This window comes from Cygnus atratus, chromosome 5 (genome assembly GCF_013377495.2).
Source record: "Cygnus atratus isolate AKBS03 ecotype Queensland, Australia chromosome 5, CAtr_DNAZoo_HiC_assembly, whole genome shotgun sequence".
Taxonomy (NCBI): Eukaryota; Metazoa; Chordata; class Aves; order Anseriformes; family Anatidae; genus Cygnus; species Cygnus atratus.
In genome coordinates, this window is record NC_066366.1 from 33,103,633 (window position 1) to 33,129,870 (window position 26,238).

At 55.3% G+C, this 26,238-nt stretch overlaps 2 protein-coding genes across 6 annotated transcripts in view; one reads left to right on the top strand and one right to left on the bottom strand.

Annotated features, from left to right (window-relative positions):
• LOC118244518 (transmembrane protein 263-like) overlaps positions 1-9,578 on the top strand; it is a 193,279-nt gene extending 183,701 nt beyond the window's left edge. For all 3 annotated transcript variants that reach the window (XM_035539559.2, XM_050711012.1, XM_035539560.2), the window contains one exon: positions 4,710-9,578. In XM_035539559.2, the coding sequence (XP_035395452.1) occupies positions 4,710-4,996 (287 nt within the window). In that variant the 3' untranslated portion in view covers positions 4,997-9,578. The remainder of the gene's footprint in view (positions 1-4,709) is intronic.
• Positions 9,579-11,698: 2,120 nt separating this feature from the next.
• On the bottom strand, positions 11,699-18,007 carry CHST1 (carbohydrate sulfotransferase 1). 3 transcript variants are annotated; one of them, XM_050711011.1, is made up of 3 exons: positions 17,893-18,007; positions 12,363-13,633; positions 11,699-12,220 (listed from the first exon to the last, which is right to left on the bottom strand). In XM_050711011.1, exons 2-3 carry the CDS (start codon positions 13,587-13,589, stop codon positions 12,209-12,211), a joined length of 1,239 nt encoding a protein of 412 aa, XP_050566968.1. In that variant the 5' UTR covers positions 13,590-13,633; positions 17,893-18,007; the 3' UTR covers positions 11,699-12,208. The 3 variants fall into 3 exon arrangements, with proteins under 3 accessions (XP_050566968.1, XP_035395450.1, XP_035395451.1); XM_035539557.2 differs by having other exon boundaries at positions 11,699-13,633; XM_035539558.2 differs by lacking the exon at positions 17,893-18,007 and adding an exon at positions 17,581-17,692 and having other exon boundaries at positions 11,699-13,633.
• Between the last annotated feature and the right edge of the window lie 8,231 nt (positions 18,008-26,238).

Below are 26,238 nucleotides of genomic sequence, written 5' to 3' on the forward strand. Positions count from 1 at the left end.
AGTTTCACCGCTTAAAGCACTGCACCAACTGTACCTAATTAACCTTCATGACAGCACAGCAATACAAGGAAATAGGGATCATTAACTTCAGCATCACTTTACAGAAGGGGAAAAGAAGCAGCAGTGCCAGCCCCATGCGTTTCAGATTGAGGTAGGCTCAGAAAATCGCAAGGTTAAAAATAACAATAATCCATTTGGGATTCTCAGAGCTTTAAGAGCGCACTTGAATCAAACTTCCAGGTTTTTCTCCAAGAAACATCAGGTCTGGAAACTTCTCTCCCATACACACTTTTTCTGTGACTCAACAAGCCAAGCTTTTAGAAAATCACACATTCTCAATCACAGTGGTGCAGAGGCATTAAAGGAGAGACTGATTTGCTCAGTTGCTTAAAAATCAGTGGCAAAGCTGAGAGTAGACAGTGTGAGTCACTGACCCTCCACCCCGGCTTGTTCCTGCAGACCAAACATTTCTCTAGGTAGGGGAGCCTGCCTCAGTCCACCAGCTACCATCACAGTGTTCGCTTACTAGCTGCCAGAGGCATAATTCAGGCTTGAGCTAGCAACCTCACCCTTCTTCCCACCTCTGCAGAAGGACAGGTAGGTGCCATTTACTGTTTGTTTTGGTCTTTGAGCCAGCCCAGCTCTCTTGCCTGGGGCTCAGCTGGGACAGAAGCGTCCTATGGACGCAAAGCCCTGCGTGCTGCTCCCTTGCCCTGCTTTCCTGACTCGGGGCTGTTTTTGGAAGTCAGTGGGAAAGAGCAGCTTGTACTAACCCTTTTTAAAGCAGAGAGTTCTCCTTGCCCGTCGTATCACCTGCTAGCAGGGGCTGAGGGAAAGAATAAGGCCCGCTCCATTATCCTGGCCAACAGCAGAGGCTCTAGTTTTGTCTAACCAAATGAATGTAATGCAAAGCGCTGAGCAGTCACCATAGCAGCTTTGAAAATTGTATCTGTTACTACCGACAAACTGATCTCACTTGTGCCCTGAGTCATAGATGCTATCAGGACCCGATGAGAAAGCAGGGCTTTGTCTGGAGCCCCGGCCAGCAGGCTGCCTGTGCTGCACAGAAACCCGTGGGGACTGGGGAAGGCTGTGGCCGAGGAGGAGAGTGTCGTGCGGGGTGCCGACCTTGGCACACAGAGTCAGAATTTGGACAGCCGAGCGCTTTATTCATCTCTTTTTCCCTTTCTTCCTCTGTTCTGAGCTGACATGGGGTGAAGCGAAGCTGAAGGGACCCTTGAAAAGGCCGGGTCATTGATAGAAAAGAAAAAGGGCTTGACAGATGGTGAAGAGTTTTTATGAGCAGCATGGGCTGCAGCGGGCTCCAGGGAACAGAATTGTCCCCGTGCTCTGGCTGCGTGTCTGTCTCTCTGATTATTTTGTGTATTTCATCTCTGCTGTCTGTCTCACCCTTAATCTGGGCTCCTCTGTGCCAACAAAATGCTTAGCTCACTCCATTGTCTGAGAGACTAATTTGCACTGTAAATCCGATGCTTATCTTACATGACAGCTTACTATGGGGTTTATTGCAGTCCTGAAGACAAACTAACCAGGGATGGCTAGAGAGCTTTTGACACATTCTCTGGAGTATAGAACAAATATGACCTGTTTCAGCTTGCTGCCAGTTTAGGACGTGTCCCCTTGTGGTTGGGGTCACAAAGGATTTCTCTTTCTCTTTTCATATAGATTGAAATCTGAGATTTTTTAATTTTCTCTTTCTTTTGGTGGTACAGCTTCTGTTCTGTGTTAAAGCCTTGGGGATGCTCCTGGAACAGCCTCAAATCCTCCTAGGGCCAGGTCCTCCATCCCTCTTCCCTGCTACTTGTGAGTTTAAGGACCACAGGAGTAGCTGCAGAGCAGGTGCAGGTGCAGGCAGCGTGCAAGCACTGATGCTCCAGGATGCTGCAGCTTTGTTGACTCTGCCTAGCTTAATCAGAAAGAACCTTTGTCCTTGTCTTTCTTCATTAATATTTCCTGACACTTTCTCCGATATGTTTTAGCTCTTTGCTGGCAGAGTAACATCCCCCCTAATCTCATCTGCAGTTGCCTCCTCCCCTCTGGTCCCTGGGCTATCCACCTGCAGGCAAACACAGCATCTAAGCGATTTTCGCACTGGTGTTGGCCTGATAGCTGAGCAGCTCCTGCAGCCCCAGAAATGTGGGCAAAGGCCTAAAGCCTTCTACAGAGGTGTTGCAGGTAGCCTCGGAGACAGGTTTACACTGGGAGAGCCAGGGAGATTATTGCTGCATTGATACTGCTCTTGGTTCTGCAGCTGAGCACACTGCTTAATGCCCAGAGCTTCTGCATTGCAGTCCTCTGAGGGACACAAAGGATCCTGCTTCCCCGGACAGGGCAGCGGGAACACAAGACCCACGTCATTCCATCGCACCGAAGATGGCATTCATGTGCAGAACCAGTCTGAGTTTCCAGACTGCCTTTATTCCAAGTCATCAGAGCTGGTGAGCACCGGGCTGCTCACAGGCACTGTCCTGAGCCGGGGGGCCAAGGGAAGGCTGCTGCACAGCCTGAGTGAAGCTCGGGTGAAAATGTATGCAAAGACTCCAAAACCTGCAGAATTTTAGAACACAAAAATAAACAGGAAAGGATCATCACAGCACCTAATTCAGGCTCATGCCTAATCTGAATCTTCTGAAGAAGCCCCCTTCTCTTCCCTGCCTAGAAATGGAGCCAAGCGAATCAAATTTCCTAACTTAAACTCATATGTTGAGTGTCTAAAAGTTAGCCATTTGAATCTGAAGACATCTTATATTGTTTCCTCAGTGCCCTGGAGCACCCCTCCATCCCACAAATGACCCGCTGCAGTCCGGGAGCCCCCAGTGTGACTAACTGGCCCCCAGTCTGCCCGAGTGCTCGTGCAGGCAGCAGCTCTGATCTCTTTGGCAAGGTCAGGCTGTCCCTTCAGCCGTCTGCATCCAGCACCCCAGGGCAAGCAGTGCTTCCAAGGATAAAATCTGTGCCCTGCTGCTGCTGCTTTCTGTCAGATTTCTGGTTGGTTTGCTTAAAAAAAAAGGAAAAAGGAAGAAAAAAAAAAAAGGTTTGTTTTCCAGCAGCACTTAGAGACCCCACTGTGTTGCGTGTCATGCGGACAAGGGGAAGAGGGTCTGTGCTCCAACAAATTCATGGTATCTCTGGGTAGAAGTACGCTGAATAGCAGATGTGGTAAAGACGCAGGGTGAGACGAGTTACTAACAACAGAAGGAAGATGTTTGCTTAGACTGAATAAGTCTGACATCTCCATCAAGCAGGGCGTGCAGCGTGCTGGGGCCCTGCAGCTTGATGAGCTGTTCACCAGCCTTCCAGCCCTCCCAAGGCCTTTGCTTGCTAGCAAAGGAGGTCCACTGCCTGAATCAATATTGGTTCTAATCTACGTGGAAATGGGAGTGGGTGGAGACATCAAAAGGGGCTTTCCAGGTAGAAATTTTCTGTTGCCTGGAATATTATTAACAGCCAAAGAAAGAGGCTGGCAGTGAGCAGATAAACAAGGGGCTTTCTTCTCAAGTAGCAGAGAGCTTCAGAGAAAGAGGGTGGGGGGGAACTTGAGAGCATCGAGGAGGAAATGGGGTGCGCATTTAGCAGGAGGCTAAAGCCCTCTTGCTGCATTAGCACTGTGCAACCTCTGTTCTGAATAGGTAGTGGGTTAGAAGAGGTTAGAAGGGATGCTGCTGCTCCAGGGCTCCTGCCTTCCCAGCTGGTGCTTGCTTTTTTTCCTGCCACAATTGCTTTGTTGTATTTTTGCAATTATTAGTAACTCATCTCGTGTACAGAACTGGCGGTGAATCAGAAGTCAGTCTCCGAAATACCTCGTCCCACAAAAAGAACAGCTCCTCCTCTGCTGCCCGTGTGTGGCACGGTTAGCTGGCGCAAAGTGAGAGGGGCGTGTGGGGGCCAACAGGGGAGCTGCCAGGTTTGAGTCCCCCGAGCAGCAGCGCGGAGTCACCCCTTCCCCAAGAAACGACGAGCTGCGAGCGTTGATGTCTGCAGGGCTGTGGGCAGGTACGATGGCAGCTTGGGTGGGTATGTTATGCTGGCCTCGATCCAGCTGGCACAGGTAAACCAGCACAGTCTTAACACTATTAAATACATCGCTGAGATCTCTGGAGGGCTTGTACAACCTGAGGTGACGTCCGTGTCGCTGTGTCTTTACTGCGGTTTGCTATCTGTGCTAGCTCAATTACAGCTCTGGCAGATAGGCCTGCGTTGCGCCTCAGTCCCTCACCTGACATTAGCACAGACCTACCTTGAAACAGATGCTCCCGAGGACCTGCAGGCCACGCAAACGTCAGCTGGTGCTGTCTGCAGCTCGTGCCTCCAATGTTGGCAACAGTCTCTGTGATTTACTGGTATTAGTCAACATGCAGAAGAGGGGAATTACATCTCTTGTTAGTGGGATTTGCTTTAAATTGCAGCACTGAGACTTGAGTTTGGGAATATAACCGAGCCGATGCCTTTCTTTCTCTGCCGTGTGGGCAATTCTGCTCCCATCATCTGCCCTGCCAAAGTCCTCTCCTGCCATGCTGTAGACCTGGGAGTGCTCCAGTTCCTCCCTCAGGCACCAAGGGGCTGCAAGGCGCTGGCATGCGGGAGCGTGTGCCATGGTGGAGAACCTCCTGGGCTGGAGGAACAGCCCACGGAGAAGAAGGCCCTCGGCCCGAGCTCTGCTGACTTTCCCTTTCTCTCTGTCCCCACAGATGCCAGCAAGGACCACCCGCAGCCGCAGGCAGGGGTGATCTGGAGAGTGACGGGCGGCCTGTTCAGTATCACCCGGGGAGCCGTGGGCGCCACGCTGGGAGGAGTTGCCTGGGTGGGCAGCAAGAGCCTGGAGCTCACCAAAACAGCTGTGACCAGCGTCCCCGCTGCTGGCGTTGGACTGGTGAAGGGCAGCGTCTCAGCGGTGACCGGCGGCGTCGGAGCCGTGGGCAGCGCTGTCGCCAGCAAAGTCCCTTTCACCGCAAAGAAGAAGGACAAAGCTGACTAATCCCCATAGCAGCTCCCTTCCGAAAGATCAACCTGCCCATACTCTCCCCCTGCACAGCACCTCTTTGAGTTGGAACCAGCCGCTTCAGGGAGGGTAAAACACCCGAGCAGACTCCGGCTGCGGCCTGCTCAGCACCGCCTGCCTGGCTCAGAGCTCTCAGAGCCGCTGTCAGCACCTTTCACCCCCATCACCTACCGGGAACCATCTCTGCTCCCAGGGCTTTAAAGGCATGGTTGTCTCTGTCTCGCAGTTTTCTTCCTCCCTTCTTCCTCTGTGAAAGCACAGAGGGCTGGGAGAGGGTGTCGGGCTCCATCTGCCTGAAGGTGGGGGGACAAGGGGGCAGGGGGGAGAATTATGCCTAGCTTGAAGTGTGGGTTAGGTATTGAATTCAGCTTCAGGAGGGAAGACGGCCTCTGAAACACCCTTTCCATTTGCTCTGGGAGGTGTGCCTGGGGATCTGCCTTCAGGAAAAGAGTAGAATTCCCATTGACACAGAGATACTGTAAAAAGGGAGAAGCCTCCTGCCTGCCCTTACCTCCTACCTTTTCGTTTGTAGGACCCATCCCACAAGCTACTCCCAGTCACTCCCTGGCTGAATTGCACCCTTCAGAGAAGGAACCCTCGAGCTCAGCAGAGCAGCTCAGGGATGACGCCACACAAGAGTATCATATGTCCTGGGTCACCAACTTCTGTGCAGATTTTTTGGGGAGAGGTGGAAGAATGAAACCTGCTGTGTGTTCCTACTTGAGGAAAGAGCTGACAGTGGCATCTGCCAGGCCTCTGTGATATTACAGCACAGGTAGTGATGCTCCACTGGTGTGAGGGGAGAGGTGCCCTCGCCACAGAGACACAAACCAGACCCTTGGGTTTGACCCTTGAAGTCCTTGCAGTATCCCACTCTGCACCAGGGGCATTTTGGCTCTAGGCCATGCTCTCACTCCACAGACATCACTGGTAACCACAAGTGTTCCCAAATGCCATCCGAGTTCTGCTCTAGGGAGGGAGAGGAGGCCAAGAGCCTTGCTCTCCCCTGACTCAGCACCCCGGTAGTGGTGGCCTGGCTGGGAGTGGGATGCGCTGCTTCGGAGAATGCTTCCCCGAGGGGCTGAGCGCGCTGCAGCGGCTGCGAGCCTGCGCAGGGCACCAGCAACTCCTCCACGTGCTGCTCCTGAGGCTCCAGCCCCGCTCCTCTAAATGACCATGTTGCACTAAATATCCCACCCAAACTCTCAGTGCCGCAGAAACCCAGACACCTGCATCCATCTGGGAGTCATAGCCATCCTCAGCCTGGCCTGTGACGCTCGAGGGGTTGCGAGACATCGTGCACACACACACACATACACACACACGTGCACACACTCACACTCCAAGGTCCCCTGCAATTCTCGGGATGAGGAAAGCCACAGGTTCCAACATTAACTCTGCCTTCCCTGGCTTTGGCAGGTTATTAGCCTAGGTTGTTAGCTGTTGGATGCGTAGGCAAGTGAAGCAAGTGTTCGTGCTGTATTTTATAGATATGCATATGTGTTAGCGTGTGTGTATGTATCAGTCCACAGGCATGTTTTCAGCCAGGTAAGCAAAACTGTGCCACTGCCGCGGAGGAGTTTACACAATCATCTTTGGCACTTCCAGCACGTAGGTTTTATATAGGGTCCTGGTCAAAAGAATAATGTTCTAGAGGAAGGTTTCCCCTCTGTTGCCCAACAGCTTAGTTTACTGAAACCAAAGGAATGTGAAAAATCTCCTTTCCCATGTCTATGCTGTTTGTTTACTTTCTGCCCTATCTTTGGACACTGAAGCCAACTTCCTTGATTTTCATTTCCTGTTCGAGGTCATTGCATTTCCTGACTGCTCTGTTACGTGTAGGACTCAAACATCAGGGAGTATTTAAGTATAACCCCTCCATCCCCATTTTGACTGATTGTTCTTGGGCTTGTGAAACAGTTTTGATTCTGATCTTTATTAAATCCACATTTGGGGCCTGACTTAAGTCGCCGTGTCCCTGTGTTAGTCCTGCAGGTGTTAGTCTCTCTCCATGCCCCTTGCTGGGTAGTGGCCCTGCTGTTTGCAGTAGTAAGAGGTTGCTGATCTCCACAGTATGTTATTCTTGATAGCATGAGAGTGGTTTAACCTACATCTTTGTTTCTGTAGAGGAAACAGCATTCAGTATGAGTATGCATTTCCTCTCTTTGTCTCTTTTGTTCTTGTGAAGGCCAAATTGACCCAGATGTGTTGGTTCTGTCTCAGAAGGCAGCAGCTTCACAGGAAGATCAGGTCTTGATGTGTGCCTGCACTTTGCTTTGATGCTCGTGGCAGTTAGCAAGGCCAGAAGAAACCTTGTCTGTTCTTCCTTTGTACCAAGTGCCCTGCAAAGCACGAGGGCAGTTTGCACTGTATGGATCTCTGCTCACCGCTCCCCCTCAGCATATCTCATTCTCATGCCAGATCACAGACTGCTTCTGAACCCACCTCCAGCCCTAGAGCTAAAAGCTGCTTGTGCATAACTACCTGTGCTGTCACCAACCCTCTTAGAAAGATGGTTTCTCACCAACTGGGACAGAAGACAGTCTTCTTCCTAACTGCCTCTCTGAGGCTTTAGGCAGGAGAAGACTGTGTAAGGGCTTTACTTCTCCAGCTGCCCCTGGGCAGGTGAAGGGAAGCTCATGATGCTCTGGCTAACCAGCATCCCACACAGGCTCCTGCTGCCAGGAGGGAGGGAAGAGATGCTTCCCAAGCCATTGTCTGCAGGCATGGGAAGTATGATAAAAGTGCATTAAAGAGGGCCTAAGGGTTTCCCATCTTATCAGTTCTGCTCTTCAGTGCACCTTGCAGTAAATGGCGTGAGGCTCCCCTTCTGTCTGGAGCTGCCATTTCCTCGGAGGGTGGCTGGGAGAAGGGGAGGAGAGGTGTGAGGGGAACTGTTCTTTGAGCCCAGCTAATGGAGAACTCATGGACCACCAATAGCAAAAAAAGGGGAAGCTAGCAGGCAGGGATAGAATATCAAACCTACCCAAAAACCAGGGCCTCGTACTGCTTAATGAGCATACAGGAATACATAAATACACGGGGCTCAAAGGAAGGCTTCTGGAAGGCGTGTCCCTGTTGGCATGCTAGGCGTGCGTGATTGAGCCCGGTGACCTGGCCCCAGGCTGCTCTTCTGGGCACTGTCTGTGCCAGAGCAGAAAGGAAAACAGGGCTGGTGGCACCAGTCTAACCACAAAGGTGCTTCCTGGCAGCTTTGGGTGCATGACGTTGGGATCTGTTTGGGACGGGGAGGCTGCTGCTTGCTGAAGGAACCCCCCCCTTTCCTCCTCCCCCACCACAGAGAGCAGCCAGACCATGGGTGCAGGCCTTCCCCACAGCCCCTTCATCGCAGAGGGCTAAAAACTGTATTTTGCATAAATCCCACTGGTGGAGGGCTTGGTACAAAAGGAAGGGGGCAGCTCAAGGTGGACAGAGGGGTGACGGGAGCTCGAGCAAGGGAGATGACCAGTGTCCTGGTGACAGGAGGAGGGGAGGGGAGAGGAAGAGTCAGGGAGCAAGACAAGGAGGAGCAAGAAGGGAATTTGTTTCTTAGGACAGGCTCTGAATCAGAGGATGAGCATGAGGGAGTTGGCCCTAGGGAAGAGCACGGAAGGGAAGTGGAAGAACATGGGTTTTGGGGTGTGGTGTCGTTCCACTCCTGGCCGGGGCCCTGCTTCCACAGCACTGACGATTACTAAGTGTTTCCATTTAGCTAGGTCAATATGCCCAATGGGTGCGTGGTCCAAATGCCAGATCAGCCCCTCCATTACCTTCTACCTTCCCAGCTCTCCCCCAGGCTTTTGCTATGATCTCCCCACGGTGGGGCTGGGCCGTGGTCCTACACACAGCTCTGTGTCCACCACAGTTGGGCATTCTCTGTGCCCAAGGGGCATGTCCCGGCTGAGAGGAGAGCCTGCGGGCGCTTCCTTTCCTCCCTTTTCCCTTTGCTTATCCCATTATTGCTCTCCTTCTTTATTTCCCCTCCCTTAGCTTTTTTTCTTGCCCCTGGATAAAGCTCTCCAAAACCCTGCCTGAGCCCTCCGTTAAACATCTGTGCTCACGCTGGCTGGGAGGGCAGAGAGGGTGACTGTTCCCGCAGCTCCCCTGGCTGGGAGAGGAGTGCATGTCTTCCACCCCTCTCTGTCCGCTTGTGTTCGTGTCTGGAAAATCTTACCCTGTTTCTTTCCCTCTGGGTTCCCTTGTTGGCTCTTGTTCCTGTGGGTGGGTCATCCCTGTGTCTCCATCGCAAAGTAATCCTGGTAAAAATAACAGGGTGAGCGTAAACGTGGAGATGGACGGAGAGAGCCGCAGGGCTGCCGGGACAGATGCACGGGGCTCATCTCTGCTTCCTCAGGAGCCGAGGAGCCCTGTGCAAGCCTGGGACCGTCGCTGCGGCCGCGCAGTCCTGTGCATGGCACTGGGCTCCAGAGGACACTTTGGTTCTTTATCATTTCATTGTCTGTAATTGGTTTCCTACTGAATTTGTTTGCTTGGTTTGTTTTGCAGTGTGTTTCTGGGAATATTCTGCATCTCTGTATTTTAATTACAGTAAAATTTGAGGATAAAAATCTTTGTTGCACCATTTCTTGTTTCCAGTGGGGGAAAACAAGCAGAGGAAGCACAGTTGAACGAAGATGTTAGAGATTCCTTGGGAAATCAGATCTCTCCCCTAAGGGCTCTAAATGAGGCACCAAGCAGGGCTGAGGCTCAATCCCCTCTTAAACTAGGACACGGCTTTCAACTGTGATTCAAAAGCCATTTTGCTGCAAGCAGGTTTCCTGATTGGAATAGCAAGAGCAGTTTGGAGAAGATTTTTTTAGCTTGATTTCTTGTTTTGCTTTAAAGACCAAAAATGCGCGTGTGAGCACATTCAGGCCAGAGGAAGGCTAGCTGAGCCACAAAAGTGGTATCCCAGCAGCCAAGGAGGGAAAATTTTGCCTCTACAGCCGCCGTATCTTCTTGCAGGTTTGCGCAGCTACTTCTCCTAGCTGAGGAAGCAAAGAGAAGCCTCCTTCCCCCTGCAGCAGCCTGCCATTTCAGCAGGTCGAGGGGGTTTTACTTCCCTCCCCACAGCTTCAGGGGAACCCCACGGAGCAGCCAGACACATGTATTTGCTTGCTGGCAGGCAGCACGCGTGCTGGGATGGGCACAGCCAGCCACCCTGGCCACCTCACCTACTCCACGGATGCCTGCCCACAGCAGAGCTGCCCCACGCTCCTGGGAACACGCAGCCCTCGAGCAGGGACAATGGCAGTGCAGCGGAGAAGCCACCGAGCTCTGGGACTGCTGAGGAGGGAGGAGGAATTTGGCAGCCTCGCAGCCCGTGTCCCTTTTACTGGGATAAGGCTAGGAGCCAACAGCTCGGCATTCGTTAAGTGCTGACAAAAGGATTAATTTAGTAGCTAATAATGGGGCAATCAAGCCATTTATTTGGTTGATGCTTTGCTGGTGGTGGAGGAGGAAGGAGAAAATGCCTGGGGTGGGTGGCTCTCCAGTTGATGGGGCATGTATCTGTCCCAGAGCATGGTGACCCACTGTCCTATTCACAGGGCAAGAGGCAGGTGAGGGGAGGCCATCAGATTCATGGCCCTGCTCACCTCTTCCCCACCAGTGCCCAGCTCAGGCAGGTTTGCCAAGTTAAGCTTGTTTGCTACATGCTGCTAACGAGCTGACCTTGTGTAGCTGCAGCACCTGCCCCTCAGAGGTCTTTAAAGGTGGGGAAGGAGGGTGGAAAATTGCTTATAGCTGCTGTTTTTCCTTCCATCTTTGCCTAAAGATGGGTGTATGTGGCACCCAGTCCCACCCTCTCTTGAGTAAGAGCTCAGGCTGGGAGCTGGTGGCCAGCAGACCTCAGAAGATGCCTTTGGGGAGGAAACCTGCCCAAGTAGGCGGGCTCTGGGTGGCCAAAATGCCATTGGAGCGGGTCCAGTGTTACTGTGAGGGCTGGGATTGTGCAGCCATGGGTGGATGTAGCTGGCCTTGCAGGGCTTTCTGTCGGTCCCTGCCTGGCTCCTGAGGTGACAGAGCTGTGAAACTGCCAGGGGTTGCTCTCCTCCTTCCCCTGGGGACCAGCCCCGCAGCTGGGCTGTGGGATGTGCCTCAAGGGCTGGCTGCTGGGAGGACCTTGTCCCTGCTGGGTTGGAGAAGTCAGTGAGCTGCCCTAGTGGGTGATGTTCAAACAGACTGGCCACAGCTTGTGTCAGGCTTCGGGTGTGCTGCTGCCACTTTGATCCTCCAGGGCAGGGCACGCTAGTGCTTGCATCGGGGCGAGCTTAAGACCAGCAGGAGCAAAGAGGGGCAGGCTGATGGGGCTGGGGCCATGGGGGTCTGCTGCCAGGCACTTCAGCAAGTCCCATGCCCCTACACAGGCCAGCAAGCTCTCACATCTGCAAATAACCACAGGTTCTCGCGTTTGGCTTAACCACTTGCATTTTTACACACACAGATGCAAACATGCACGTGCCAAAGGAAGTGACTCGCGGTTCCCTGCCGCCCTTGAGGGGCTGTGGTGTAAGGTCCCCTGCCCCAGCCCGCTCCCATGCGCTGGAGGAGCCAGGTGGATCTGGAGACATCGGTCTTTGCCTGTCGGTGCATCCACCCCAGCTGTAGTTACTGAGGTCTTTCAGTTGACGTTCACCCCCCAGGTCAGTTTTATTGCACTTTTATTTACAGAAAACACAGAAATAAAGCATTAAATGTGTTGGGCTTCTACCAAACCACCCAATCACTTTTTTTTTCTTTTGTGGGTTTTTGGCACAAAGAAATATCACAGGTGTTACCAAACAACCATGTACGAGCAGCTGACTGCCTGCCCAGCCCAATAACATGACTTCAACAGACATACTGAACTGAGATTGAAGACGAGGTTGTTCCACGTTCATCTTCCAGTCTAACCTGCTCATCAGGGTCAGGGGGAGTTACTCTGGAGGGGACGACACCATTCATAAATTAAATTTATATTTACCTCTTACATTGTAAAAGTAAACAGTGCAAAAGTACAGTACCCCAGGTACCCTTCGGTTTGGAAAGCTTGAAGGTTGCTTTATACATTTTGTGTGTTTTGTAAACATTGTTACCCATCCACAGTTCTAGCTCTTGCTTGGAGAGACCCGATTCCTCTTGTGTCCGAAACGTGTTGAGAGGCAGCAATCGCTTCCCCTGGACTCCATTGAGATTCCCGCTCAAGATTTAGTGCAAATTCTGGAGAGAAGAAGATGAGAAAGAGGGGGGGTGAGGGGGGAACAAAACGAAAGAAAACAAAATAAGGCAACAGTTCGAAACAGTCCGTATCAAAAAGGGGACCCCGGCCTTAAGAGAAGGGCAGGAAGTCTCTCTCCTCTACCAGGCTGATGGAGAGGTTCTTCAGCTCCTCCTCGGAGCCGGCGGTTTTGTAGCCGAGCTGCGCCAGCACCTGCTGGCAGGCGTGCTGGGTGAACGCCACGATCTCGTAGGACAGGCGGAAGCGCCACTTCTCCGCCGTGGCCGCCGAGTTGCGCACCGTCCCATACTTGTGTTTGGACGAGGACCGGTCTCCCCGGGTGTTGTTCTGTATCCAGCGCTCGACGTTGCTGTCCATGGGGATGCCCAGGAAATCGTAGATCTCCTCGGTCTTTTTCATGGGGTTCCTGGCCAGGTCTTCGTACCGCACCAGCATGTACTTGCCCTTGAGCCATGGCGGCCGGTTGAGGCCGGTGGAGACGGAGTTCCAGAAGTCCTCGCACACCGTGGTGAGCTGGGTCACGTCCAGGTTGTACGGCTTCCTGCCGGTGCCGTCCCAGATCCTCCACAGCCGGTAGGTGTCCCGGAAGGTCTCGCTGCGGGACGCCAGGATCCCCCGGGGGTCCCTCACCAGCTGGATGACCTTCAGGTTCAGCCGCGGGTCCTCCACCAGGGCCCGCAGGTCACTGACCTCGGGCACCCGCACGGTTTTGATGGCCACGTGCCCGTGCTCCCTGCAGGACTCGGTGGCCAGCGTCAGGTTCAAGGTGCCGCACTTCTTCACGCAGTCTCCTTCCTCCAGGTGGAGGTCGGCGGCTCCCAGGGGCTCGCAGACAGGCGGCGAGCACAGCGCCTTGCTGGCCCCCCTGCGGAAGAGGCGGTCGGTGGTGTGGTTGATGGGCTGGGGCTTGATGTAGTTCTCCAAGAAGTAGAGGTCGCAGTCGTACAGGCTCCGCAGCAGGTCGCGGCTGGCCCCCAGCATGACCCGCCTGTCCGTCGTGCTCTTGCTCTGGGTCAGCTTTGGGATCAGCGTGTACTGGACATGGTAGAGGGGCTCGAATAAATAGAAGACGTCGAAGTGCTGGTTAAAGAGCTGCCCCACGAAGGAGGAGCCGCTGCGGGTGGTGGCGAGGATGAGGACGTGCGTCTTCCTGGAGAGGTTGTAGGCGAAGGTGGGGCTCTCGTCGCACAGCCGGTCGGGCGCATCGGTGTCCTGGCTCAGACTGCAGTTCACGGGGCTGGGGATGGGGCAGCTGTGGAAGGACTTGGCGGTGAAGGTCCGGATTGCTGTGTACTGGATCGCAATGGATGCCAAGGCTAGTAGGAGGACAGCCTTCCAGGAACATTGCATGGCTGGTCACCTTCATGGGGCTTCTTCACAGGTTGTCTTGGTGTCTGCAACCCAACAGAGAAGTCACGGGTTGAGCAAGGACCGCTGAGGAGGACCCAAGTATTCCTACTGCCTACTGGGTGCACCACACACCCTCCCCCAGAGCACATACATCGGTCATAACCACGTGGATCCCAGTGACACACTGCAGAGCCCTGTTTCAAAGGAGGACAACTGGCAAAATCCCAGTGGCTAGCCCCGTGCGCCCCCAGTGCTAAGCTGGTGCTGCTGGCCAGGTCCTGCTCTGCTCTGGGATTCGGGCCCCCTACACAGCTGAGGCAGGAGGAACTGCATCACCTGCATCCTCTATTGGCAGCAACGATGCCTCATGGGTGACTCTGCCTCCTCTGGTACAAAACAGTGGGAGTTGTTCCCCTGGGCTTTGAAACAGATTTGACTGAGGCAGTAGCCACCAAAAAAAAATTTAAAAAAAAAAAAAAAAAAAGAGGAAAATCTTATTTTCCTTGGTTAGTCCCTCAAGCTTTAAATAAAGTCCCCAAACGCTTACATGCACCAGAAACTGCTCCTACACCACTCCAAGCCTTTGGGCCAGGACGGGAGGATGCTGTAGCTCCTTTCAAAGCCCCAGCAAGGATTTTCTGCTGCAGGTCCCTGCTGTGCCATCCTCCTCTGCTATCTGCAGGCTTGCACTGGGGTCTGTTTGCAGACAGAGGAGCACAGCCTCATGTGGAGAGCGGTGCGTGTAAGAGGAAGCAGATAAACACCAGCGTTGGGTGCAGGAGCCCACCGTGCACAGCCCTGGATAATGTGACTGCGCCCCTTCTGCAGCCCCCTGCACACACTGCCCCTTGCCCACCAGCCTTCCATGTTTCCCCCCATGTGGCATGGGCCACCAATGGATGGCAGGTGAGTTGAAAAACACCTTTTAATTTTTTGAATTATTACTTTTATTATCCACAGGTTGCCCCAGCTGCTGGCTCCAGGAGCTACCAGGCTCCAGAGACCTTCCACCAGGAGAGGGGTTTTGTGCACCCTGTGATTCAGAGCATGTGTGATTCCCCACGTAGAATATTCTTTGGCAAAAGTGCTGGCTTGGCGGCCTCATGAGGGTTCAGAGAACCCAAGGGCTTATTTATTTTTCCAGGTCTGCTAAGACAGGCTGTCCTGCTGGCATCCCCTGGTCCAGGTGACTCATGGAAGTGCCATCTTCTGGTTGGAAGGTGCAAAGTGGGACCTCTTTCCTGCTCTCTAGTGCCGGCCAGCCACACTGCACCCTTCAGGCAAAGCCTCAACTTTTACTCCGTGCTGGTGGAGCGTGGAGCTGACGCCACTCGGATGGTCCTGATCTCAGGTTCTCCACCTGCCCCAGGTCCTCTCCCCTTCGCAATGCACCAAGCTGAGCAAGGGAAGCAAAGATTCACATACTCAGAGCAGAGGCAAAGAGGCAGCATCAGCCCAGGCTCAGCCTCTGCGGCCCCTTGTCTCCCTTTGCGTGTGCCCTGCCCGATCACCAAGCCACAGCGAGGGAGGGGCGGGTTTGGGGAGAAGTGTCCCTCCCTGATGTCTCATCTGTGGCTTTTAAAGCCAGCAGGAGCCTCCTCCCATCGCTGCGTCCCAGGAGATGCGGCTCCCGCTCAGCCCTGGCCCTCTCGCAGAACAACGAGCACCCCTCGCTCCTCTCTCGGCTGCACACAGAGCCTGCAGCCGGGCTGGCAGGAGACACCTGAAGAGGAGATGCGTGGCCCTGCACCATTCAGGGCAGCTTTGCCGAGTAGCGGTTGCAGCGCGTGTGCTGCAGACGGCTGCCCTGGAGAGAGGGCACGTGGCCTCTTTTGGTGCTGGTGTCACCGCTGCCCCTTCCCCAGCCCTAACTCTCCCTGGTCACAGCACGCCAGCCCATGCCCCTGCTTCGCCTGTGTCTCTGTGCAGCTGCCTGGGAGCAGGCTGGCCGCGAGGGATGCACTGCAGGAGGCCGGCCAGTGTCTGGCACAGGGACAGGAGCATTGTCTGCCCGAGGAGGAAGGTGCCGAGCCTTTCCTCTTCCCCGCCCCGCTTCCCACAGCCCTCATCCGACAGGATGGGCGAAGGCGATGCAGCCTCCCACGCCATGCAACAGCAGCGGGTGTGCAGTCACCTGCCCTCCTCCTCCTCCTCTTCCTCCCAGCACTACTCCAGCCCTGGAGCACCAGCAGGGCCAGAGGCGATGAATTAAGCTGGACAGCCTCTGTGAGTCACGAGCACAGGGAGCGCGGCCGGGTGAAGCACAGTGGATGCTGAGTGCCAGACGCTTCCTTTGGGGACAGTCTTCAGGTGGAAATGACTTGTGCTGGGGGGCTGCGTGGCAGGAGCATGGCATTCGAGGACTTGTCACCCCTTGTCATCGTGGGGGAGCTCCCGCAGCACCTTGTGCTCCAGCGGAGGAGCGGGGCTGCCCCGAGCCCTCCCTGCAGGTTCCCCCACTGCTCCCCGGAGGTGGCCGTGCTCAGGCGCCTCGGGTGCGACGGCAGCTCTAGGCAGGGGACCGTGCAGCAACGCCACCATCACTGCTGGGCGCCTGTTTCCAAGGCTCTCTTGCAGGGCAGCCGAAAACCAGCAGCTCTCTTGGGCTGTCTTCAGGCTGCCCCCTCCCTCCTCGGCTCGCCAGGAGTCAGGCACCTCCAGGGCAATCCCCGTGCCCGGCCGAGGCAGGGGCTGCAGCCGGAGGCTCGGTGGCGATGCAGGTGCCTGGGCGAGCCCCAGGGTGATGCCAGGGATGTGCCCGCTCCCGCCGGGGCTGCCCACCCGGGTCTGGGATCCGGGGCCCTCTGCCCCTAAATCCGATCACCGACAGCAAGCCTGTTTCCATGGAAACCGCACAGTGACTCAGGACTTTGGGACCAGCTGGAAAACACAACTGTGAGCAGCAGGCACCCGGGGAGGGTTCGGGGGTCTCGGGGCGAGGCGGAGGGGCAAGGAGTGCAGGGAGCGGGGCACGGCTGCCTGCTCGCCCCTGTGCCCGGGCACGCTCCCGCCGGTGCAGGGGGGCACGTTGGGACACAGGGCGAGGGGATCCCAGGAGCCAGGAGCCAAAACCCCTTTCCTGACACCCGCGCTGCTGCAGCACTGACAAGTCCGCGCTGCAGCACGCTCGGCGGAGAGCGGATCCCAAAACGTGCCTGGCCGCAGGCAGCCCCCAGCCCCCCGGGGATGGGGACCCACACGTGCAAGGGCACCCACAGGGCTCCCAGCACCGTCACTTCCACGGGCAGCGCCCCGGGGTGCAGGGCTCCTTCCCGCAGGGCAGCCCCTCACCGCGGCTGCCTTTCGGGGACGGGGACGCGGGGTTTGAGCCGCAGGATTGCAAAGCAGCTCTGGGCTGGGGGACCCTCCGGCACGGCCACTGCCGCTCCCCAGTGTCCTGCCACTTTACCTGGCGAAACAACACGTTGCGGCCACCGAGGCGGGGAAGGCGAGCCGCGCGATGAGCATCCCACGCGGCTGCAGCGGCTTAGTCATGCTTGCACCTCTGCACATCCACGCAGCAGTGGCACGGGCAGGCAGCACCCCGGGTTAAGGGGGACCCCCCCCGGGACACACGGCTCCGAGAAGCCCCGGCTTCCCCGCACCGCGGGCGCCTCCTGATTTGGGGACCCGTCCCCGTGCCCCGCGCAGCCAGGCCGGCTCAGCATCGCCTCCTCCTCCGCACCAGGGCTCCCCTGCGGCCGTGGCTCCGAGCAGCGCCCGGAGAGCCCCGGGCTCGCCCCGCTCCCCGCCCGCATCGCCCCCAGCCGCCCTCCGGTGAGCAGAAGGCTCGGGGCACCCGTGCTCCTCCCCATCCCGTCCTCCTTTCCGAGGCACCGACGGGTCACCGGAGCCTAAATCATCCCGGAGGTTTCTCGGGGCTCTCGGCTGTTCCCTACCGGCACCGGGCACCTTCCTGGTGAGTTCCCGGGTCCCTCCCGAGTAACGCCAGCCCCAGCCGGTCCCGGACTTTCCTCGTGGCAGCACCCACCTGCACCCGCGTCCCCCTCATCTGCTCCGGGCTGCCCGAGCGTGCCCATCCCGCAGCGCCGGGCCGGGGGGAGCTCCGAGGGGCAGGGCAGGGCAGGGCACATCATTGCGGGGCAGACTGCGGGTCGGTCACGTTGCGGGGCTCCACTCTTCCGAGCGGCAGCCTCCCGCCGCGCATCCCCGACTTTCCCGCAGTCCTCTCCCTCCTCCCGGCACCGAGAGCTCCGGGAGGGGCCGGCCGGGCAAAGTTAGCCCTTGTCGCAAAGCGGGGAGGGGCTGAGGGGGCAGCCCCTCGCTCCCCGCCGCCCCTTACCTGGCGCAGCGCCGCGGCGAGCTCCCCCCGCATCCCCGGCGGCTCCCCGCCGCGGCTCCCGGCCCGGGGGACGCCGAGCCCCGCCGCCGGAGCTCAGCCGGCCGTGCCGAGAGCCGGGCTCGGGGCCGCCCCTCCACGCCCCGCGGCCGGGCGAGGCGAGGGGAGGGCCGGGGAAGGGGCTGCGCCCGCTCTCCCCTCCCTCCTTTCCTTCCCTCCCTCCCTCCCTCCCCTTCTCCCTCCCGGCAGCGCAGCCTCCGCGCCGCCCCGCCGTGCCGAGCTGCAAACTCCCAAGTTTTCTCTTTTTCTCTTTTTCTTTAATTTCTGCAGCCACCCCCCCCACACACCCGAGACGCGCCCCCCCACCCACCCAGGCGCTGCGCGCCCTCCCCGTGCCCCCTGCTGGGCGAGCCGGGCCTCGGTGGGCGAACACCGCCCGTCGGGAGCCGCGGGGGTCCCGGGGGTCGCCCTCCAGCTCCAGGAGCCCTCCCTGCTCCGCCACGGCCACGGGCAGAGGCCGTAACGGGAAGGTGCCGTCCCGACCTCCCGGGAGGGCAGCGGGAGGCACCGCAGCGTGTCAGCGCCGTTGGGGTTCCCCTTGGTCCCTCCTGCTCCTGCTCGACTCCTCCAAGCAGGTCGGGCTCTTACTTTGGGCAACTTTTTGAATGTTTCCCCCTCTGCCAGGTGTTTGGCAGCTGAGCTGCAGTTTTTTTGCTCTTTATCTGCACCTCTTCTGACCTGGGAGCTGCAGTGAGCGCCAGCGCGTGGTTCTGGAGGTGCTGCAGTGGATGCTTGTTCCCTACACCCCACCTCACCACCTATCTGTTTGGTGCTGACAGAAACATCCCGGGCTATGCCCCACGCCTTGGCCATTCCCAAATCCTCCCCCCCCAGGCTGCAGGATGCTGGAAGCATTGCTGTGGGATCCCAGCGCCAGGCAGGGGCTCGGGACAGCCTCACCCTGCAGCCAGCAGGTTAGGGGAAGCAGTGGCACCTGGGTCCCTGCGCTGCGGTTGTGTCAAGAGAGAAAATCCCTGGAGATGCTGGCATCGCCTTGGCTGTGAGAAGCGAGCCAGGCTGTGCCGGCGAGTTCAGGGCTGTGAGATCGCCGCTGTTCAGTCTTGGGAAGCACAACGGCAGAAGCGTCGCTTTTGATTTTCAGCATTTGGGACAGGTGTTTGCTGTTTTAGGAGCACCCAGAGCTCGCATGACCAAAAATACTGGTATTTCTCAAGTCTTCTAGAATACCCTGACAACCCTAGCCCCCTTAATCTAATCTTAGAAAACTTTGTGGGGATTTTATATTTATAAACAGTTGGTGCTTAAATATTACTCCTCTCACCATAGCAACAGCTCCCCATCGTAGCATCCGTTACACCGTGCCAGTGCGTCGCTGCAGCCTTGTTTTGGGTGAGAAAACCCTCAAGTCACACTCGCTCATGCTCATTCTCCTGTGCCTCATGTGGGACACAGCCCGATGCCCCTGCCTGCCCGACCGTCCCACAGCCAGGGCTCTCGGTGCTTCCCCAGTCCCCAGGTGCCTGTGGTGTGAGCTGAGGATGCTCACATTTATTTGGTGCCTCTGGTGGGGAGGAGATGGCTGCCCCGGAGGGGTTTTAGGCAGCACCGTGTGCATGGCAGGTCACACAGCTCTGCTCTGAATGGTGGCCTCGGGTTTTCACATGTGGCTACGAGCAGGGGTGCAGAGGCTGCCGCCGACTTGGCGAGTCAGAAACGCTCACATCTGAAAATTTTAATCTGAGCTCAAATGCAGTTTGAAAGCCGCCAATTTCCATGCTGTCTAGCAGGAGATTTCTGTGAAGCCTTTGTGTTTTCTCCTCCTGAGTTATGGTTCAAAAAATCTACCTTAACAACATAATCTGCTTGGGAATATATGTAATAAAATACAAATGTGGATGTTAAGGTGATGTGAAGGTTACTGTTCTAATCACTCAAACGCAGCCAGGAACAAAGTTATGATTTGCACAGTAATCCAACCACGTTATATCCCCTGTACGTCTTGCAAAGGGCCGTTAACATAAAGAGCAACGTATTAAGGCACATAAATTCCAAGGGAGACTAATAGAAAATACTATTTGTGTGCTTAAGCACCGCGGGTTGATAGCTTCTGAACCGCCCATGTCAGGTTGTACACGGCAGCGTTTACCAAACCACTGGCGTGCCGCGGCTTTCCTTGGGGGACTTCGGCTCCCTGCGGGCTGTGATGGAAATGTGACGGGCACTGCAGCAGCCAAATGCACGGGAGAATTGAGAGGAAGGCTGCGGAGGAAGAGGTGCTGTGGTGCCGGCTGTGGTGCCGGAGCTGAGGTCACCGCGGCCACCTTCACCCATCAGCTGCCCTGGGGCCACGCGTGGAGCCCTGCAGGAGCCAGGGGGCTGTGGGAACGGCCTCCAGACCTCGGCCAAGGCTTCTCACGGTGATTTCGGATGACTTGGTCTTAAGGGAGGGAGTCTGGGAGGTTCTGGGGTCAGTCGACTTTCAGAAAAAGTCCTTTCTCGCTGGCCTTCAAAGCCTTAACGACAGGCTTTGGACTTAACATCCTTCTGTGGTTCAGAAGTGGGAATAAACAGCTCATGTTATAATCCCTCCTCTTGAAGAGCTTATAAAGCCCGCTTGTGCAGGACTTGTAATGTAGCTAATGATGTGTTTATTCGCCACAGCCTTTCATTCCCCTTCCTTTTTGTCTTTCCTTCCAATTAGCCAAGGAACACGACATGACAAAACCCTCACCACCGGTGCAACACCGGGGCTGGGTCCTGAAACGCAGAGATATCAGGAGTGGGAAAAATGGGTAGGATCAACATTTCACCCTCCCTGTTGGTGTTAGATTTACACACTGGTAAGTGTGCAGGTAGGCTAGGTGAGGCTAACCATCTCAATACGATGTTGTTCCTTTGATGTTCTTACACCGTGGTGGCTACAGATCAGCATTAAATTACAGAAGATTAAATTACAGAAATTTCCCTCCTTTACACATAAAAAAAAAAAAAAAACAATACCACCAGCTATCCATTTATATGCACCCAAGGTTTAGGGGCTGAGTGGGCAATGGATTTTTAGCCATACCACAGCAGGTCACCAGCTGCTCCTTGTCCCCAACCCATCCCATGTGAGAGGAGAGGTTCCATGGTGGCAGCGGGCGCATTGCTGCAGCGCTGGGTGCGGTGAAATGTGCCCCTTCTCTCCAGCCTGGCACCCAGCCACTGGGTCTCATTATGCCTCTGCCTATTAGATTAAAGAGCTATCTACTATCACAACTATTTTTCCTCCGTAGGTATTAATAGATCATGATCAAGGCACCTCTTAACCTTCTCTCCGAGAAGTTAAATAGACTAAACCTTTTTATCTCTCACGACGAGGCAGGGTTTTCTGTGCCTTTCATCACTCTTGTGGTTCTCTCCCACCTGCCTGGTGTCTGCTTGGAAATGTGGACCTGTGGGGGCAGGCAGCATCCTGGGACTGACCCTGCCAACACATCCCTGCTCTGTTTTTACCCATTTGTGCTCTCATATGTGTGAACACCAAGATGCATGCCCCCAGGGGGCCTCCAGTGTCTCCTCCTCACCCTGTCTCCTGCATTTCTCTTGCTGGGCAAAGAAGAACTAGATTTTGGATAGATCTGGCCTGTCTGTTAGGAATGGTCTTCTGCTCTTGTGCTCCTGCTGGGTTACCAGAAAGTAACAACACTGTGATGTCTTCTGCTAACGTGGCACCTGTGCTGGGGCTGGTCAGACCTGGGCTGGGTGGTGCTCAGCTCAGCTGACTGTAAAAGTGTCCTTGGCTATGAATACAGCTGTGCTTTTAGCCCTGTTTTTGCTGACCCTCCTGGTGCACAAACACACCAGCCATACCAAGCTGAATATTTCTGTTAAAATCCTGCAAGCCGGGTCAGGGGAGCGGCTCTCGTCTCCACGGTGCATTTTCTGCTGAGCTTGCAAACCGGTGCTGCTTTTCCTCCAGGCGTGATGCTGGAGCTGATCCCCAGGCTGCTGAGCCAGCACAGGGACAGGAGCAGGCAGGGACATTGGCCAGGGCAGGGATGCTGGCTGGTGGCCCCAGAGGAGCGAGAGAAGATGACATGGAGCTTCCCAGGCTAGGAGCAGAGAGCAGGCAGGGTCTACAGGTCGAGACCCCTGCAGACACACTCCTCGGCTCACCGACAAGATGGCCCCAGGGAGGGTTTGGGGGGGCCTCAAAACCGAGTGCTGGTAGAGACAGGTGTTTGTGCCCTGCTGCCACAGCACCCAGGAGCAGGCCTCAGCACTGCCTCAGGGCCCGCTTGCCAAACAGACCTTCTCATGAGGGTTTTTAGAAAACCTGCATTGTCCATCCACAGCAGAGCAGAGGGAGAAGCACCTCCGAGCTGGCTGTGCCTCCTCTGCCAGCCTCCCCATCCTGCTCGAGCTGGCAGCAGTCTGGTGGGAACTGACAGGAAATCTTTCAGTTTTGAGGAAACTGTCCTTCCGCAAGGAACGTGGTGGATGCTGCCTTGTTTCACTACAACTTTCATCTGCCCTCGTGCTACTTCAGGACCTGGAGACCCCTCCTGTGGCCTCCTGGGGGTGGCATCATGGACCATCATGGTGTGAGCAGTCAGGGCTTCCCTGCCACCCTCAGGAGTCCTCAGGTCCTACCTCCTGCTGGAAGCGGGGTCAGCCCTGGGGTCAGACTACCCTGCTCAGAGCTTTATCCCGTTGGGTCTTGAAAAGCTCCAAGGATGGAGCATACCATGACATCTCTGTGGGCTTTTTCTCCACTACTTAATTGTCCTCAAACAGTGCCATCAAATAGTTCCCAGGTCTGTGAACTGTGTAGGGAAACCAGCCCTCCTTAGTCAGGAGCTGAGGCATGTGAAGGGGCAACTTGTTGGCACGTGGGAGCCACAAATGGGATCCTGCAGGACCCCACCACCACATACCCTTCTGGTGCTTCTTTGGGAATATTTCTTCAGGGTTTTAAAAGCTCTAAATCAGCAGCAGCATCTGAATATCTGCTGATGGTTGACGTAGTATGGAAGACATAGTAGGCACATAGATACACATTTAATATTGTCACGCACATGGAAATGCAGCAATTCAATATAGGCTAAATTTCAGTACATTATACTAAATGCATATTAATCCAAAGTGGCTCATATTTCTGCGTAGTTATGCATTGAGCACACAGTGAAGTATTTACATGTGTAGTACCTATTGCTATTGGCTCACATTAAGACATACATTTATCAGAATAGGGTTTCTGACATGTGTCATATCCCCTGAGAAGCTGTGATTCTTCTTGTCCTTTCGAAGCCTTTTTCCCCTAGGTAACACCTCTGTGACAACAGGTTGATGGGGCCCAATCCTCAGCACCTCCTGTGCCTCTGCAAAGCATGCTGGTGGCTTTCGAATCCATCTCAAGCCTGCAATCTTGCAAAACACAATGGAAGGGGAAGAAACGTGTCCTGCCACACACGTCTGGCCGAGCGAGGAGGGGGCAGAGCCCTGTGTTGGGGCTCCGGAGCCTCAGGCTGTCCTGCGGGGGCACTGCCGAGGTTTGGCCCCAGCAAAGCAGGCACCAGGGAAGGGGCTCCCCACTGAGGCATGGGCTAGTGAAAGGGCTCTCATCGCCTGGGCTTCTCAGCTGCAGGGTTTGCTGGGCAGCGTGGCTCTGTCTGTCTGTCTGTCTGTCCTGCTGGGTGTGTGTGGGGGGGTGCAGCCACCCGAGCATCACTGGTTTATTTTGCAGGCGCCGGTGATAATTTTCTGCCTGCTGCACGCTCTTTAATTAACAGCTCGGAGGATGTGGGGTGAGAGCGAGGCGTAATGAGCACTCCATTTGCATATCAAAAGGCAGCATCATTAATAGCTATCCCTGCGCTCGCAGGGGCTCTGAAGGCAGGCGGGTCGCGGGCAGATGGTGACGCTTTGCACAGGTAACCCGTGCTGGCATCACTGGGAGCAGGGTGACGGTCCCCATGAGCAGACCTGTGCCACTGTTGGGTGCCAGGAGCTTCATTGCCACGGCTTACATGGGAGCAGCCTCAGAAGTATTTTGGCAAGAGGGCCGCATGATAGCCTTGTTTCCAGGCAAAGGGGGAGCTCTCTGGGGAGTTTTGGCTAAATCTCCCAAATCCGGCAATATCCGCAGCTGCTCTGCAGCGACTCCTTGCCGGGACTTCTCTGCCTGGCTGGGGGAGTTGTCCCCAGGTGGCCCCTGGCTCCAGACAGTGCCCTGGGAAGGCTAGAGCCTGGAAGACAGCTCATCCTGCTGCCAGGGCTGCTTGTCCTACAGCTCACAAGGGGAAATCCCACGGGTCTCCCTCTGTCCGTGCTCAGCCAGCAGGATTAAATGTTCCTCTGCCTCTGGCTCCTGCACGGAAGAGATCGGCTAGTGGGGTGACGGCGCCTTCCTGCACACAGGCTCCTCTCTTTCATTAGCTCTCCTCTAATTAAATGAGGAGGAGCACGATGCCAAGTGTTTCTTCTGCCATGCTCCCCCTTTGTCTCAACTCCTCTGGCTCCCAAGCTGGCTGCCCGTGTTTGGACGACTTCGTCCAGATGGCCTCAAGGAGATGAGGACTTACAGCCTCTAGAGGAAGGGGCTGAAAGGATTTCCAGAGCCGGATTTTCTCCTCGTCCCCCTCTCCGTTAGGGCACCGAGAGATGCCGTGAGGGGCCACACGCAGCCAGCTGGCAGAGCATGAGAGGGGCCTTGGTGGGGCTGTGGCAGGAGCCTGGCTCCCGTCCCTCCTGCTGCAAGCAGACAAAGGCCCGGTGCTGTGCTCTGCCTCCTGGGGCTCAAGGAAAGGCCAAATAAACAAATGTATGCTTAAGACGAGGAGCATGCTGCAAGGCAAATTTGCTACCAGACTCCTTGAAGCCAGCTAGAGGTGGAACAATGTAATGATCAAATTAAGGCATAGTTAAGATTAAATTGATGGGTCTGTGAGACATGGGTTTAGAAATTAGAGAGCGATTGATTAAGAATGAATATGTAGGCAACACTCATTGCTTAATATGTGCTACATTTGTGATGTACTGTGCTTGTGCTGCGCTTAGGCCTCCAGATGACAGGAGCTCCTGGGACCCCGAGAACTGGATCAAACCAACCTTATGGCTCGGACTGGGACCAAGGGCTTAGAGAGCATGCGCAAGGAGACGAGGCGAGAAGTTCAACTCTGATGAAGACGTCTTACTTCATCCCAACAACCAACTGGACGACCACCAGAGAGTACTACGCAAGCGCAGAAGGATTGATAAGATAATTAGCATACAAAGCGGGGCTAGGTGGAGCTAGGAAATAAATATGCATAGATGTTCTGCGAAACTTAATGCATATGTTATATTTTAGGGGATAAAAGAGAACGCAAGTGAGCAAACTGTTGCTTATGTCTTTGGGAACTATCCCGCATGCGCCCAGCGCTGAAATAAACCACATACCTACTTTATAACTCGTTTGCTTTTGAGTTGTAGAGTTCTTCTGCGAATCATCTGGATGATCAAGTGCCAAATGAACACAGCGGGTAATGACATCAAGAACTAAGTTTGGCATTAGGGGGAATGAATGATGTGATGTTCAGTTGAAGGAGCAGTTGCCCTGCTTTCAGGTGGGGTCTCACCAGTGTTGTGCAGGGATCGAGCCAGGCTGTGGGACAGCTCCAGGGACCAGGAGCACTTGGCACCAGAGAAACCTCTCAGCTGGCATCACAAGCCCAGCTTCAGTAGTGCTTTCCTCCCCAAATACCCCTGTCCTTATCCACCTTAAAGCAAAGGAAGAGGATGAGCACAAGCCACCTCCTAACATGGCTCTTTCCTCAATCTCAGTGAACTGTTGGCAGGACAGCAGCTCTGCAGGAGAGGGTTTGGAAAGGACCGAATCCTTCCCCCCATGGAGGTGGCACCAGACAGTGTGGTTCTTAGGTCTGGCTGTTGAAGGACACGCACAGCAGAGTAAAACGAGGGTTGAATGTATCAGCTGGAGGAGCTGTAAATTAGGGCCACCAAACACCTCCTTGGATTGGCAGCTATTTACAGGATGCTGTGCCCTGACTCAGAGCCCTTCAAAATTTCAAGTTTCCATCCTGTCTAGCAAGCCAGATAAGGAAGCGTGCTGGGGAGGGATCAGAGCAGAAAGTCCATGTAAACAAATCCACTTGTCATCCCCAAAGATCTCCTTTCCTTCTCCAGAGGTTAGTTGGCTTCTGTTGTGTGTTTTTTCTTTGTTTGTTTTTTCTTCCAGCAGTGGTGCTCCATCCGCAGCCCTTTCTCTCAGGAAGGGGCAGGGTTGCTGCCCGTACACCAACACAGGCAGGATATCTAGCTCGCACAGAGCTGCTTGCAGCTTAT